Source organism: Miniopterus natalensis, chromosome 14, assembly GCF_054644295.1.
Source record: "Miniopterus natalensis isolate mMinNat1 chromosome 14, mMinNat1.hap1, whole genome shotgun sequence".
Taxonomy (NCBI): domain Eukaryota; kingdom Metazoa; phylum Chordata; class Mammalia; order Chiroptera; family Miniopteridae; genus Miniopterus; species Miniopterus natalensis.
This window is the reverse complement of record NC_142094.1, coordinates 9,479,907-9,495,967: the sequence shown is the minus strand read 5'-3', so window position 1 is coordinate 9,495,967 and position 16,061 is coordinate 9,479,907. Positions and strand designations below refer to the sequence as shown.

Here is a 16,061-nt window from a genome sequence, read left to right as displayed (position 1 = left end):
TAATGCAGAAGAATCCCTGTTGCTAAGAGGGAAGACAGAAGAGGCATGCTTCATGAAGTGCAGTTTAATCAGTTATAATGGTTAATTCAAGTGTTTTGTAAAAGCTTATTCATGAAATTTGATAAAATTTTTCTTAAGCAGATTCCTGTTGATACCAACTTCCCACTGAAAATCCTAACGATGCCTGATTTAAATAAAAGTGGCCAAATCAGATGGGCCTATTGAAGTCACCTTGGAGGAATATATCTCTGGTTTGCTAGAGAGGCAGAGAAGAGCTGCATTGAGAGTTATTTTGACAGACCTCCAGGGCCATCACCATGGGGCTCAGATTTGCACAGAAGAACCCTTTTCTTATCAGCTTCTGACCATAGCTTGGAGAATTCGGATTAAATTCAAATATGTTGTGGGCATCTTTTTGGAGGGGATGGCGTACGGCTGCTTCAGTCCCTTTCTGGTGTGTTCTGCTCTGCTTCCCTCTCTGCCAGGCAGGGTATAAGCGGGGAAGGCCTCTCCAGGGGCGGGGGGCTGGCGAGGTCAGAAAGATAACATGCTCTGGGGACACAGTGTGGCCAGGGCTCCTTTAGCAAAAGTGCTTAGCTGGGCTCACCTAGGCTTACGTTTTAGAAGCCTCAAGAACATGCTCAAAGGAAGCTGTTGGAACCTTGGGGGACATGAAGTCTCTTAGTTGCCGATTTGATTTTCCAAGGCCCTTTGGACTCACTCTGTTTCAAAACACATAGAGAACTTAATTGAAATGTGACGATGTCAGGCAGTATCTCTCTAGAATTTTCTAAAGCTCCTCAATGCTCAATACTATTCAAATCCTACTTATAGAGTACAGAGTTAGACCTGGACGTATGGACACCTTAGATGGTGATGCTATGCATCTTTTAGAGCTATTTTTCTGTAATATTTGTTTCTCCTTTTATAAAACTAAAATTGCACAGTTTCCTTGGACTGAGGGGAAATGATAAGGGAGATGGCCAGCTCCACCTACGCTCTTTGTCCTGAAGGAAGGCACTCTCGATCCTCCTTTGGCGAGTTAAGAGTTAAAACCCAGCGACGCTGACCTGGCTTCCCCTTGGCAGCCAAACGCCAAGCACTTCAGAAGACTGAGGCCCGATGCCAAGCTCTCCCCGTGGCAAGAAACGCGGAATTCAGGCCCGCTCGCCGCTTCCACTTAACACAATCTGTCTAATGTCCTCATCATTTCATCATCACAAAACCAAATAATAATTTGGTTCTAATTTGGGTTTTGGATGTTGTTGCGCGTGCTGGGCAAGCCTTCGGGCCTCCTTTTGTTGGCAGGTATGGGACTTCTCATCAAAGAACATTAGTTAAATGTGGATGCTGACTTATGGGTTACATTGTGGGACATCTGTTCTTGGGCAGTGGGCCCCTGAGACCCCACTGTGGGCCCACAGAGCAGTGCCCGCTCTGGCTTGGACAGGGTTGACTCATCTACATGGCGTCACCAGCTAGTTGGGAAAGTAAAGAAATAAGGTCAGCCCTGGCCAGTTTGGCTCAGTGGTTAGAGCATTGGCCTGTGGACTGAAGGCTCCCGGGTTTGATTCGGGCCAAGGGCACGTACCTCAGATGCAGGCTTGACCCTTGGCCCCAGTTGGGGATCATGCAGGAGGCAACCAATTGATGTGGTTCTCTCACATCGATGTTTCTCTTTCTCTCTCCCTTCCACTCTCTGAGAAACAATGAAAAAAAAATCCTCGGGTGAGGACTGGAAGGAAGGAAGGAAAGAAAAAGGGAGGAAGGGAGGGAGGGAAGAAGGAAGGAAGGGAGGGAGGAAGGAAGGAAGGAAGGAAGGAAGGAAGGAAGGAAGGAAGGAAGGAAGGAAGGAAGGAGAAAGGAAGGGAGGAAGGGAGGAAGGGAGGAAGGGAGGAAGGAAGGAAGGAAGGAAGGAAGGAAGGAAGGAAGGAAGGAAGGAGAAAGGAAGGGAGGAAGGGAGGGAAGGAGGAAGGAAAGGAAGGAGGAAGGAAGGAAGGAGAAAGGAAGGAAGAAAGGAGGAAGGAGAAAGGAAGGAAGGAAGGAAGGAAGGAAGGAAGGAAGGAAGGAAGGAAGGAAGGAAGGAAGGAAGGAAGAAAAGTCAAAATGGCATTGGTTGCTCTTCCAAAAGACTCTTCGTACTGGCTTCAACACTTTACTTTAACATAAGAACCCCACTGAATTCCCTGGTGGTTACCCGTTGCCTGTCTTGGACTTGGCGCTGCGTTAGCACTGGAGACGCAGCAATAACGTGGACAGGTGAGATTCCTTCCTCCCAGACTGACCATTGAGGGAAAACAGTTAAACCGGCGATTATAATGTGTGCTGTGGGGGGAAGCACATGTGCTGGACTTGGAAAGTGGGTGCATGGCCAGGAGTTAGGGCATTGGGGATGGCCTCCTAGGATGTGGTGTTTAAGGTGGGTGGCCTGGGGTACCTAGGAGTTAGGCAAGAGAGGGTGAGGGCCCAGGGAGAGGGTGAGAGTGAAGAGGGAGTGAAGGGTGGGAGAAAGAGAGGGTGCTGGTCATCTGCTGCTGCTGTTCGATGAACAATTGAAACGTCGTGGCTTGAAGCAGTCACTCTATCCCCCCTCACAGCTCTGTGGGCCAGGGATCTGGGAGTGGCTGGTGAGGTGGTCCTGGCTCAGGTAGTGCTGGAAAGAGCTGAAGCAGAAGGGTGGGGGTCGCTCCCTCTCTTTCCATATTGTCTCGGCCTCTCCTGGCCATCTCCACATGGGCCAGTGTTGGTTTCTCTGCAGCAGAGTGACCAGGTTATGTGGACTGCTCCATGGCAGCTGGGGACATGAGAAGAGTGCATTCAGGAGACTGGTGGAAGTGGCACTGAGTGTTCTGGCCTGGCTGCAGAACTGTACACTGAGCCCATTCTGTTGGGCACAGGGCAGTGGGCAAAGGGCTGAAAATGGCCCAGTAGGTCCAGTCTGAGAACCTCAGGGTAGTTGGAGCCCAAGGGTGCTGTAGGAGAGGAAGGTGATGAAGCCATTGAAGACTGAGGACCTAGCATGCCCTCTTCTGGAGCCTGATTCTGTGCAGAAGGGAGCAGGAAACCCTGGAACATTCTGGATCAGGGTGGGGCGTTATTCTGGGCCTTGGTTCCCTGTGGGGAGGTGTGGTTTGGAAGGAGGTCATATTAGGAGTGGAGGCAGTAGGGGGCGGCCGTCGGGGTGAGGGTAGAGTGATGAATGGTGCCTCGATTGACCCCTGGAGGTAGAACTGACAGCTTTGGGATTTGACTGAATTGGGGACAAAGGACTGGGAGCAGCGGTGATGGTGCCAAGGACTGGATTGGGCCACTAGTGGGTGGTTGCTAAGCATGGGAGCCAGGAAGGAGAGGAACTGGTTTGGGGGGTGCAGCCCTGGAGTTTCCTCTTCCTCCCTTTTTCTCTTGGAATCACATGTAGTTGCTCTGCCATGGTGGAATGTGGAGCTGCGCAGGCCCATGTGGCTCAGTCCCCAATCCTGCCCCGCGCTGGCCCCTGCGCCTCTGTGGCCAGGGGAGTGGAGCCGGTCTGCTCCTCCCACAGCGGCAGTTTCCTTTAAACACCAGCGCTGCCCTGTGGCCCCTGGGCCAATGGGATGTTTGTGCTACTTAAAAGGCTTTTTTTGGGGGGTTCTGTTTTAAAAATTGTGGCCAAAAATACACATCACAAAGTTCACCATTTTAACCATTTTTAAGTGTCCATCGAGCACATTCACCACCATCCCGCTCTAGGCCTTTATGATTTTTTCCAGCTGGAACTCTGCACCCATTAAACACCATCTCCCCATCCCCCCCCCCCCCCCCCCCCCCCCAGCCTCTGTCAGCCACCGTTCTATTTCCTTTCTCTACGAGCTGGCTGCTCGGGCACCTCACAAGCGTGGGTCCTACAGTATTCGTCCTTTTGTAACTCACTTATTGCACTCAGCATAATGTCCTCAAGGACCATCCACGTTGTACCTGTGTCAGACTTTCCTTCCTTTTTAAGGCTAAAAAATATTCCATTGTCAGCACAGACCACATTTTGTGTCTTCACTCCTCTGCTGACTGACAACTGAGTTGCTTCCACCTTTTGCCTGTTGTGAATTATGCTGCTATGAACACGGTGTACAAATACCTGTCTGAGCTCCTGCTTTCAGTTCTTTTGTGTGTCTACCTAGGAGTGGAATTTCTGGATCGTATGGTAATTCTGTTTAACTTTTTGAGTAACTGCCATACATTTTTTACAGCAGCCATACCATTTTACATGCCCACCAGCAGAGTGCAAGGATTCCAATTCCTCCGCATCCTTGCCAGCCCTTTTCTGTTTTTGTAATAGTAGCCACCCTAATGGCTGTGAGGTGATACCTCATTGTGGGTTTGACTTGTGTCTCTCTAATGACGAGTGATGCTGAAGAGCAAGCTTGGCAGCGGAGCTGAAGTGAACATGTGTGGATCAGGAGGTGCGGAGGCCCAGTGAAATCATATTGCCCCGTCCAGTGGGTCACCTGGTCAGATCGAGGGCCCTTGGATATGCTCCTAACACAGGTACAGGACAGCTACCAGTGCAAGGAAGGGCAGAGAAAGGGGCTCCACTTATGGCGACGTTGGCTGGGACTCTTTGCTAGTAGGCCACTTGAATTTGATTAATTCTGTTTTTTAAAAGATATTTTAACATTGATTTTTAGAGAGAGAGGAAGGGAGAGGGAGAGAGAGAGGAACATCTATCTATGTGAGATAGAAACATCAATCTGCTGCCTTCTGCACGTCCCCTACTGGAAATCTTGCCTGCAACCCAGGCATGTGCCCTGACATAGAAGATACCAACAATTTTATCCTAAAGACATCATTGTGAAGGGGATGGGACAGCTCGAAAGACAGCAAGGAGCGATTGCCTGTGAGCTTGGGAAGGATGGCAATGAGAGGTGGGAGTCAGGGGTGAGCTCTTGGTTATTACCTGCTGAACAGCCCCAGTACCTTTGATTGTCCCCTGGACGTGCTCTGTATTTATGTCTTCTCTCCAGGAGATACTGAAGGGGCCATAACATAGTAAAGGGCCAGTACACTAAACAGAAGATGCTAGCAGGGCCTTGACCTACAGTTTCCACAAACCATGTTTTCACAGTTCTCATTGCTATCCTATTAAACACAATGGTAGAAATAGTGATTTTTCTGGGCAACTCAGATCAGTAAAAGATTAATTCAGAAGCTAAAGGACATATCAACAAAGGTCTACCCTGGGAGGCTGCACTGGTTCCATTTTTGTGTGATCAGAAAGGCTAAGGAACAATTAGCTAAACGAATACACTTTGATGTGGTAAGACAATCTATTAGTATTTAACAAAAGTCACTGTGTTTTGATACAGAGATTAATGCTGGGAAATTCTGGTTTCGTCATAAGTTGGTTCACTGCTTTGTGCTTCCTGACTCAGCTTTGGTGCTGTCTCCTGTAGAAAGCCCCTTTCCTTCCAGACTGTTAGGTGCTTCTCAGACCACCCTATTAAATGATGTACCACATGGGACTGTGATGGTCTTTCTTCCCTGTTGGAGGTTAATTCCCTGGGTACAGAGGCCAGATCATATTATCATGGGACGTCTTCAATGCCCAGTGAAGTGCCTGACACAGAGCAGAACTCTGAAAATGTTTGTTAAAGGAGGGAGGGGGAGAGGGTGTAAACGGAGAGAGGGAGAGAGGGAGGAAGGAAGGAGGCCTAAACGGACCCCCCCCACACAGAAAGAGGAGAGCACCATTTGCAAATGAGTTGGTGTCCACTAACTTTTGTTCCCTGGAGGCAAAGTTACCTGCTTCTTAGGAACATAGGAACACAACACTTTGCTGTCAGTGACAGAGGCCGTCCTTCTAGCTGACTTGCTGGGCAGCCAGGTGTCCCTACTCTCTTATATGAACAGAGGCTGGGCAGCCGGGTGTCCCCCCTCTCCGTCATGAACAGAGGCCGGGCAGCCGGGTGTCCCCCCTCTCCGTCATGAACAGAGGCCGGGCAGCCGGGTGTCCCCCCTCTCCGTCATGAACAGAGGCTGGGCAGCCGGGTGTCCCCCCTCTCCGGCGTGAACAGAGGCCGGGCAGCCGGGTGTCCCCCCCTCCGGCGTGAACAGAGGCCGGGCAGCCGGGTGTCCCCTCTCCATCATGAACAGAGGCCGGGCAGCCGGGTGTCCCCCCTCTCCGTCATGAACAGAGGCCGGGCAGCCGGGTGTCCCCTCTCCGTCATGAACAGAGGCCGGGCAGCCGGGTGTCCCCCCTCTCCGTCATGAACAGAGGCCGGGCAGCCAGGTGTCCCCCCTCTCCGTCATGAACAGAGGCCGGGCAGCCAGGTGTCCCCCCTCTCCGTCATGAACAGAGGCCGGGCAGCCAGGTGTCCCCCCTCTCCGTCATGAACAGAGGCCGGGCAGCCGGGTGTCCCCCCTCTCCGGCGTGAACAGAGGCCGGGCAGCCAGGTGTCCCCCCTCTCCGTCATGAACAGAGGCCGGGCAGCCGGGTGTCCCCCCTCTCCGTCATGAACAGAGGCCGGGCAGCCAGGTGTCCCCCCTCTCCGTCATGAACAGAGGCCGGGCAGCCGGGTGTCCCCCCTCTCCGTCATGAACAGAGGCCGGGCAGCCAGGTGTCCCCCCTCTCCGTCATGAACAGAGGCCGGGCAGCCGGGTGTCCCCTCTCCGTCATGAACAGAGGCTGGGCAGCCGGGTGTCCCCCCTCTCCGGCGTGAACAGAGGCCGGGCAGCCGGGTGTCCCCTCTCCGTCATGAACAGAGGCTGGGCAGCCGGGTGTCCCCCCTCTCCGGCGTGAACAGAGGCCGGGCAGCCGGGTGTCCCCCCTCTCCGGCGTGAACAGAGGCCGGGCAGCCGGGTGTCCCCGCTCCCCGGCGTGAACAGATGCTGCGTTCCGCCAGACGCCTTGTTCCTCTTTGGCATCCACAGGGACGAAGAGGAAGTTGGCCTTGATCCCCAAATGTCTCCCTTTGTTTTCTGCTCTGTCAGCAGCCTTGCTCATGCTCCTGTTGAGACAGAGGGCGACTGCTTCCCAAACATAAGCTCCCCTTATGTAAAGTATATTTTTCCTCGTGGGGACACGGTTACTGTAATTGTGGTTATTTTAAACTGAGGGATCCTTCTTTTGTCAGGCAATTCTCTTCTTGGGCCTTGAGGAAATGGGACGTTACTTTTCCTGCTTGAGTAAGAAGGAGACGGGTGGAGAGGGCGCTCGGCGATTTGGTGGCGGGGCCAGGACGACAGCCCTGTCCCCTTCATTTGCACCCTGACGTGTGACTTGTGGGAACCAGGGTTCACGAACGGCCTACGTGCCCTCCTGGCCCCCCACCCAGCGCAGGCAGCTAAGGGCAGCGGGCTGGGGTTGTGTGGTATTTCACAGTGAAGCGAAGGCGCGGCCACACTTGCTGGGAAAAGCAGCAGGTGTAAAATCCTGGCTCCAAATCGCAAACCTGGAATTGCTCAAGCCCTGTGCTCGTGAGAGTCCGGGACTCCCTGCGCTGGGCGCCTCCCCACCCTCCCAGCCTGGAAGCGCTGCAAAGCCGCCCCCTCCAAAACCAAAAACAAAGCCCAAGGACGAGGCACTCTGTGTGGCCCCTCCACAGCTGCCCTCCTGAGTGAGGAGGGGGGACTTTCCCCTTGCCCACGCTGCAGGAATGAAGGGGCTTCGGTGGAAGCCCCAGCAGCAGCCCGAGGACTGGCCTGGCGCCCTCCCTGGGTGCTCACAGAGGGCAGAGGGCAGGCGTCTCCTCACAGGCTCGCCCTGCTCAGGGGCGCAGGGTGGCCACTGCTCTCTGCTCTCCCGAGTCGATTCACATGCTTTCCTCCAAACCCCCAAATCCCATCTCCCTTTGAGCACAGAGCACAGCTACTGGTCATGGCGTCGGGACAACCAGGGCCTGACTCTGTGGCCAGGCCTCCTCATTTTTGCTGCCCAGCAACAGTGGAGGTGCCCCAAGAAGGCACAGGAAGGTGTGGAAGGGCGGAGGCGGGACACTGGGACGTGGGGACGCGAGGATGCTGAGGCTGCTGCTCTGGGCCCACGTGAAAACCCTGTGTGGCCTGTGGGCCGCGATGGGAGGCCTGGAGGGCACATGGCCCTCTCTCTACTCACCAGCTGAGCCCCTCCACTGTCCACAGAAGAGACAGGAGCTCAGAGACAGAACTACACCCATAAACTTGTTTCGCTTTTTAAAAGGTAGCTTTTCCTTTATCAGAAAACAGCTTTCCGAGGAAGGAAAGTTTCCCCAGTAAAGAAAACCCATTCTATTCAAATAAACATTTCTGCAAGATTGCCTGTGTCGGTCCTCAGCTGCTCCCACCGAGCTGGGCTGGTAACGGCTCTGTCTCTGAGTGGCAGGGTGGTCACCCTCGGTGCCCTGTCTGACCTAGAGGGGGGTGTGAGGTGGTCTGCTGGCCTGCAGGGTTCAGCACAGTGCTCCAGGGGCCTCTCCTGCCCTTGGGAAGGGGAGGGTCGGTGCTGGAGGGAACAGCACGGAGGAGTCAGGTGGATCCCCTGAGTGGCAGGGCCAGAGGAGAACAGGGGGGGAAGGAAGGGGAGAGAAAAGAAGTCAGCAGGTCTGGGGTCCAAGAGGGGCTCGGAAGGGACCAGGCCATTCAAGCAGTGTCCTCCCAGGGAGGGAAGCCTGAGGTTGACCTGGAGGTGGGGTGTTTTCAGAATCCACACTTCCTTTGAGACTTTAAGGATCTCAAATGGCTAAATATGTGGTGAGTGTGTGTGTGTGTGTGTGTGTGTGTGTGTATGTGTTCTGGGGGGGGAAGTAAACTCTTCTGGGTTTATTGGGGGGGGGGTTAGTCTGCTGTAATTCTCAAGAAATGTCTTCTGTGGCAAAGTCCTCTAGATCATTGGTGGAGATGATGCCCAGGCTTGGAGTGTCTCCCACACCCTCCCCTGGGATCCGGGGGGGCTCGCTGGAGCCTGGGCCTGCAGTGTGCTGGGTGGGGTCACCAGGAGGCCCAAGGGCTGGCTGCAGGTCAGCATCGTAGGTGCTCTGGGGACCAGGTTGGGTTGCCTCAGTGGCACCAGGGTCCTGCCTTAGGAAGGTGGGGTTAGAGAGCTGAGAGGAGCAGCGCAGTGGCATCAAGGCCGTTGCAGGCAGGGGCCGGATGCCCGGGTACAGCATGTAGGGGGCAGCAAGCATGTTGGGCGGGAGTGGTTCAGGGGAACCCTCCTCAGAAGATGGGATGGGGACCTTGACATATTTGCCTGTCTCTGGGTCATAGAAGGTCTTGATTTTCACCTGAAGCGGCAGATCGAAGACAAAGTACTCTCCAGATTGGGGGTCTTGCAGGACCTTCTGGGTGGCAGGGTAAGGGAGCAGGGGCATGAGGGCCTGGGGCCCCCCAGGCCACCTCCTGACCGGGTCTGAGAAGGTGGCCACCGAGTGGCGATGCACTGGAGGGGGCAGGGCACGGACAGCCGGGAGCCTGGGCAGCAGCCTCTCCCCAGCGGACGAGGGCTTGTGCCCTGCTTCTCCCAGGGGCGGCTTCTCCTCCTGGGCTCTGCCCTGCACTTCCTGTGCCTGGTCAATCTTTCTCCTCTTGCTTGCTAGCTTCTTTGCCCGCCGCAGGGCCTTTTCTGTTTTGGGCGGGACTGCAGGTGGCTTGGCAGCAGCCCTTTCTAGGTGAGAGGAAGGCTCCGCTTTTTCTGGGAAGACTGCTGAGCTGGTGGCTACATCGAGCAACAAATCCCCTGGAGAGAGTGTCCTGCCGTCTTCTGCTGATGGCTCAAGTTGGGGGTCGGCACTGGCTTCCCATGAGAAGGCGTGCGTCAGGTCCTCCCTCCGGGCCACCCTGCTGGGGCTGGGGTTGGCCCGGGGGCTGGCGCAGGAAGGCTCCCCGGACATCAGGCCCAGGTCACTGGGGCCCTGAGAAGCATCGTCCCAAGCGCTGCTGGCTGCGGGGGAGTGCGCACTGCTTCCCTCCAGGGAGCTGCTGTTGGGGGAAGCTGCGGTCTCACCAGCAGCCAGTCTTCTCCTTGGGGGCCCTGCCCTGGGTGTAGACAAAAAGCGACTGTTGAAATCTTGGGTCTGCTCTTCCCACGAGGTTCCAAGCTGCTGTGGGGGTGGCTGGCCTTGTATGTCACTTTCGGGCAAAGCAATCACGGGGATGCCCCGTGGAGCCTCCGGCCTCCCCTGGTCTGTGGGATGGCTCCTGCAGTCACTGGCCACGACCTTCCACACAGCCTCTGGGGGTGGCTTCAGCCCTCCGCCCTCTCCCAGGAGAGGAATAGATGAGACAGTCCCCTTTGTCTCCATCCTGGCCGCACCGGACACCCACCCGTGGTCCTCCATGCCCTTGTGGGCCACATGCTTTAAGGGTGGGCCCCTCATGCCAGTGGGTGTTGGGGTACCGGGCATTTCCTGGCTCTTGGGAGCACAAAGAGCAACTTCCTCGCCCCAGCCTGTCCGAGGCAATTCCTCTGCTTTGTGGCCACCGCCCAGCGCGTCCTCTGAGGACAAGGCCCTCAGCAGGGGCAGCATGACCGGCTTGATCACGGGGGTGGCCCTGAGGGTGTTGTCTTTGATGGCAAACAGCCTGTGCCTGCTCAGAGTGGAAGACGGTGGGGGTGTAAGGCCTTTGGCCTGTGAAAGGGCCGTGTCCTTACTGCTCCCGATCCAAGTGCCTCTGAAGTCAGCTTCTTCCCTCGACGCCCTCCTGGCTCTCTCTCCACACGCACTTTCCCCCTCTGCTTGCCACGTTCCCCTCCTGGCCCGCTCCTCCACGCACGTGGGCCCGCTCCCCAAGGCGCAGTGCGGAGGCCCGTCCTCCGCCATCGCTTTCCCCTCACCGTCCTTCCGACCGTCACCTGCACTCACGTCACTCCTTCTGTGTTCCCACTGGCTGACGTCACTCCTCCTGTCTTCCTGCTGGCTCACGTCACTCCTCCTGTGTTCCCACTGGCTGACGTCACTCCTCCTGTCTTCCCACTGGCTGACGTCACTCCTCCTGTCTTCCCGCTGGCTGACGTCACTCCTCCTGTGTTCCCACTGGCTCACGTCACTCCTCCTGTGTTCCCACTGGCTGACGTCACTCCTCCTGTCTTCCTGCTGGCTCACATCACTCCTCCTGTCTTCCCACTGGCTGACGTCACTCCTCCTGTCTTCCCACTGGCTGACGTCACTCCTCCTGTCTTCCCGTTGGCTGATGTCACTCCTCCTGTCTTCCTGCTGGCTCACGTCACTCCTCCTGTGTTCCCACTGGCTGATGTCACTCCTCCTATCTTCCTGCTGGCTCACGTCACTCCTCCTATCTTCCTGCTGGCTCATGTCACTCCTCCCGTCTTCCCGCTGGCTCTCCGCAAACCACGTCTTCTGCTGGTCCTCGAACGAGGCAAAGGACTGGTCTGAAGAGCTGGTGCTGAACTTGGCCTTACTTTTGAGGTCTGGCACAAAATCAGACTGGCTGTCGCTATAAAACACATCTTCCTCCTCGGGAGAAAGGGGCCCTGGCGAGACTTTGGGGTTGAAGTTTGGGTTCTGAAGTCCTGCCTCTCTCTCGGGTTCTGTCTCTTGAGAAATAGATCGCGAGACCCCATTCTCGAGGCTGGGGGTCCTTGGTGGCTCCGCAGCCCCCCCCACCTCGGGCTCTCTGCTGCAGAGCTTCAGGGCCAGGTGCTTCCTGGGGCAGCGCTCCCTGGAGTCCGGAGACCAGCTGTGCCTGGTGGCACCCAGATCAGAATCTTCGGTGGCATCCTTCTCATAGCTGCTCTTGTTGCCAGCCTCCCCATTGACACAGAAAGGGGCTTTGGTGACAGCTGGAGGCAAGCTAAGGGTCAGATAGTCGTCCGCAGAGGTTGCACCAGGATCAGCTTTAGGGTCCCTCTGGGTACTGACGAGTGACAGAGAAGGAGTGTTAGCTGGTCTCTCCTTAGAAAGCTCTTCGGGGGGGCTTTCCTCCAGCCCATTGGGAAGGGCACCATTGCTCACGGGTTCTTGCTTGCCCCTGCTTTTCTCGTCGAGGCCTTTTAAGAGAGGCGAGGGGGTGTATGTGCTCTTGACGCGCTTCCGCACATCCTTGAGGTTGAACAGCAGGCTGGGGGCTTTGGCTTTGTAGCTGTCCCGAGATGGACACTCGCTGGGCTCCTGTTCTTGGTATCCATTTAGCTGCGCTGGAGGGGATGGGGTTACCTCCATTGGCGGGCTTTTGGGTGGATCCAGGACGTGCTTGGTGGGTATGATGGGGGTCAGAAGCTCTCTGATGTTAAAAGGAGGGTTGTAGCAGTCGTTGGGGTCCAGGGCATTGTCAAGAGCATCGTTTTCTGGAAATCGCCCCTGAGGAGCGTGCTTTGTGTATAAGGCTGAGCCTCGCCTGCTGGTCTGCCCCTCTTCTGTGCCATCTTGTGTGCTTTCTTTGCCTCCTTTGCGAGCCTTTGGTTTCCTCCATGGGGGCTGGGTTGACTTCACCTGGAGGTCAGGCTGTGGGCTGGAAGCTTTTTCCTCCGTGGAGAACACCTGAGCTCCTGGGTCCCTAGGCCTCCTGGGCCCAGATGTGTAGAGAGTGCCTGCTGTCAGCCTGTTCTCTTCTTGACCACAGCTAGCCCGGGGTTGGCAGGGAGAGACCTTGCACTCAGGGGCCTGGGGCTCTCTCAACAAGGGCTTGTCCTCATAATGTTTGGGGGATTTGTTCTCAGGGGCAGCCTCAGAAGGGTCCTTTCTCTCTAGCAGCTTTGGGTGGTGGGCACTCCACGACTCGAAAGCACTGTTTTCACTGTGAAGGAAGGTGCCTTTTCGAGCCCACTCCCTGCTGCTTCCAGGCTCTCCCGCGGCTGGTTTGCGGGGTGGAGAGGAGAACTTGCACTCCAGCGAGCTGGCCCCGTTTTCAGGTGTTGGGAGGAAGCGACTGGAGCCCTGGCAGGCCATTTCAGGACTCTCGGGGGACTCCTGCTCCGCATGCTTCCGATCAGGCTGGTGGCTGTTCTGATGGGCGCTGGAGACTTCCGCGGGCACCCTCCTGACAGTCAGAAAGGCAGAATCGAAGCAGAAGTTGACACTGCTTTCCGGAAGAGGCGCAAACTTGGGGGGGTTCTTGATGGCTGGAGGCTTGCTGGGAGGGGCCCGGCTACCGCCCTGCTGGCCCTCTGTCCTGTCGAAAGATTTAATTAGTGAGGACACTTTGGAAATAGGCTTGCTGCTGCTCCTCAGGCCAGAAACTGGCACCTCCAGCCTCCTCTGGGCTGGCGTCAGTGGGGGGCTGCTTTGGGGATACTCTTCCTCTCCCTGCACATATTTGGGCAGCTGCTGGAACGTGGCTGCCCAGCCTGCGTGCTCCGTGCCCTGCGACGGCAGCTGGCTCCAAATGCCGCTCTTCCTTTGGGTGTGGCTCACGGTTCCCTGGCGAAAATTCCCAAACACCTGGCGGGTGGTATCTGGGGACAGGGCCAGGTCGGAGTCACTGAAGGATGTGTCCTCTGAGACGCACAAACTCCGGAACGCCCGGTCCGTGAGGCTGCTCACCTCCCTGTCTGCTTCGTCCAGCACACTGCCGATGCTCGAGGTGTCGCTGAACCCATCGGCGCCCTTCTTGTTCCCCTGCATCGCCCCGCTGGGAAGCCGGTCCCGGCAGCCTTAGGTGTAGCCTTCTCCCCACAAAACGAGAGCTTCCGGTCGATCAGATGCCGGCACCGAGCGGGAAGTTTTCTCTGCAGAAGGAAGAAGAGGAGGGTGTGAAAGGGTGTCCACCTTAGGGCTCCACGCAGGGACTGCCCCGGCCTGATGGCAACAGTGCTTTCGATTGTCTCACGTGTCAGCCTGGCGGGGCCCCGGGGCCCTGGTTTTGGCCTCATACCAGTCTAGGCTTTGTTTTGAAGGTATTTTCTTTAAGTGTAATTAACATTAAGATCAATAGACTTTGAGTAAAGCAGACTACCCTCCGTAATGTGGGTAGGTCACATCCCAACGCCTGAGAACCCCCGAGGGAGAGAGAATTCTCCTCGTCCTTGGACCCGAGCTGCAGCACCAGCTCCTTGGGTGCAGCCCGCTGGCCTGTGGATGCCGGGCGCCAGCCCCCACAAGCGCATGAGCCAGTTCCTTAAAATAAATCTCTCTCTAAGGACATTTTGGCCGATGACTGACCACACATATGATGGTAGTCCCACAAGACTAACGGAGCCGAAAACTTCCTGTCGCTCGGTGACGTCGCAGCTGTCACAGTGCTGCACACAGCGCGTTCCTCAGGTGTCTGGGGCGGTGCCAGCGTAAACGGACCCACTGCGCTGCCAGTCGCGTAAAAGTGCAGCATGTACACTTACGCTCAGTACACGACGCTTGATGATGACAATACATGACTGTGTTACCCGTTTATGCATTACCATACTGTGCTTTCATCATTATTTTAGAGTGCCCTCTTTCTACATATAAAAATGTGTGCTGTGAGGCAGTAGCGGTTCCACTGGCCGCCGCCACCAGAGCTCCGTCGCCGCGTCTCCTGACCGCACCGTTCCCTCTGTTGGCTTGTACAGTAACGTGCCGTGGGGCCTGCAGCCAGGAGCAAGAGGCTGTGCGCGGAGCCTAGGTGTGTGCCCTCCAGGTGTGTGTAAGCGCACGCTGCGATTGTGCACAGTGACAAAGCTGCCCAAGGACACGTTTCCCAGAAGGCGCCCCATCACCGGGCCGCCTGGGCGCGCAGCCCACTGGTCCTGGTCCCCGGGAGAGCCCGGGCTTGCCTGGTGCTTACAGGCCGGGTGTGCCATTCTGCAGAGAGCTTCTCTGCATCCGCGGGCACCCCTTCCCCTCTCTCACAGTTTATTTTCTTTGTTGGACGGAGCACACTCTAAAATTAAATGTACTTCTATGTTGCCTGTTCCATCACTAGACTGAGGACCAGGCGCCATTAAGCTGCGCGTTCGCTGACTGACCGCATCCCACCAGGAGGGCACAGTCCTCCGGAGCCAACGCCTCCTGGCCCCTCCCTCTCCGCCTTGCCCTGGGCTGTGGGCCGGGGGAGGTGCCAGTAGGGGGGGGGGAGCCTGCCCGCCCTTCCTCCTGGGGCTCCGCTCCTCCTGAGGGACTCCAGGTCCCGGATCCCCCTGACTCTGCCCCTTCACTACTTTCTCTTCTTTCTTCTTGCCATTCCTCCTCCTGCTCCTCTCTTCTTCTTTTTAATTTTAGAGAGAGGAAGGGGGAGAGAGAGAGAGAGAGAGAGAGAGACATTGATTGGTGGCCTCCACACTCACCCCACCCAGGGATAGAGCCCACATCCTGGGCACGTACCCTGACTGGGAGTCGAACCCACAGCGTATCGGTGCATGGGGCAGTGCTCCAGCCAGCAGAGCCAGGGCTCTTCTTTAGTTTTAAATCGTGGTGAAATAGGACAGCATAAATTTACCACCTTAACCATTTCTAAGTGTATGGTTCAGTAGTGCTGAGCACATTCCTTTTGTTCTGCAAACATCACCACCCCCATCTCTGGGACGTTTTTATCTTGCAAAACTAAATTCCATCCCCGTTAAACAGGAATTCCCTGTTCTCTCTCCCCATCAGCCCCGCGGCTCTATGAATGTGACTACCCTAGGTACCTCCATGAGTGAAATCATACAGTCCTTGTGTTTTTGTGACTGGCTTATTTCACTTTGCATAACGTCCTCAAGGCTCATCCGTGCTGTGGCCTGTGTCAGAACTTCTTTCCTTTTTAAGGCTGAGTAGTATTTCATTGTATGTAAGTACCACGTCTTGTTTACCCACTCTTGCCAGTGGACACTTAGGTTGCTTCCGTTATTGGCTATCGTGAATAGTGCTGCTCTAAACATTGGCATCCAAATATCTGTTCTAGATCCTGTTTTTAATTCTTTGGGCTCAAAACCGGAGGTGGAATTGCAATTCTACTTTAATTTATGAAGACACCGTCAGGCTGTTTCCACAGCAGCCGCACCATTTTGCATCCCCGCCAGCGGGGCACAAGGGTTCCAACTTCTCCACATCCTTGACGGCACTTACTGTTTTCTGCTTCTGGTAGCTGCCATCCGAATGGGTTTGAGGTGGTACATTAATTCCCTTTTTGTTACTGTCTGAGGTGGGACCTACCTCCAATGCCACAAACAGGCCTGAAGCAGGGGATAAGTAAATGAGTAC

The 16,061-nt window shown here is 55.7% G+C and overlaps 1 protein-coding gene across 4 annotated transcripts; it reads right to left on the bottom strand.

Annotated features, from left to right (window-relative positions):
- Window positions 1-8,801: 8,801 nt before the first annotated feature.
- On the bottom strand, window positions 8,802-13,529 carry C14H10orf71 (chromosome 14 C10orf71 homolog). Of its 4 annotated transcripts, XM_087824108.1 has the most exons (3): window positions 11,267-13,529; window positions 11,052-11,061; window positions 8,802-10,806 (listed from the first exon to the last, which is right to left on the bottom strand). In XM_087824108.1, exons 1-3 carry the CDS (start codon window positions 13,527-13,529, stop codon window positions 8,802-8,804), a joined length of 4,278 nt encoding a protein of 1,425 aa, XP_087680234.1. The 4 variants fall into 4 exon arrangements, with proteins under 4 accessions (XP_087680234.1, XP_016056330.2, XP_087680236.1 ...); XM_016200844.2 differs by lacking the exon at window positions 11,052-11,061 and having other exon boundaries at window positions 8,802-10,811; window positions 11,262-13,529; XM_087824110.1 differs by lacking the exon at window positions 11,052-11,061 and having other exon boundaries at window positions 8,802-10,801.
- Between the last annotated feature and the right edge of the window lie 2,532 nt (window positions 13,530-16,061).

Excerpts from the sequence above, each read along its gene's own strand:
- C14H10orf71 (XM_016200844.2), bottom strand. The coding sequence starts at position 13,529 with ATGCAGGGGAACAAGAAGGGCGCCGATGGGTTCAGCGACACCTCGAGC. Across the intron at positions 10,812-11,261 it reads GGGAAGACGGGAGGAGTGAC|GTGAGTGCAGGTGACGGTCG; the intron begins ATGAGCCAGCAG and ends AGAAGGAGTGAC.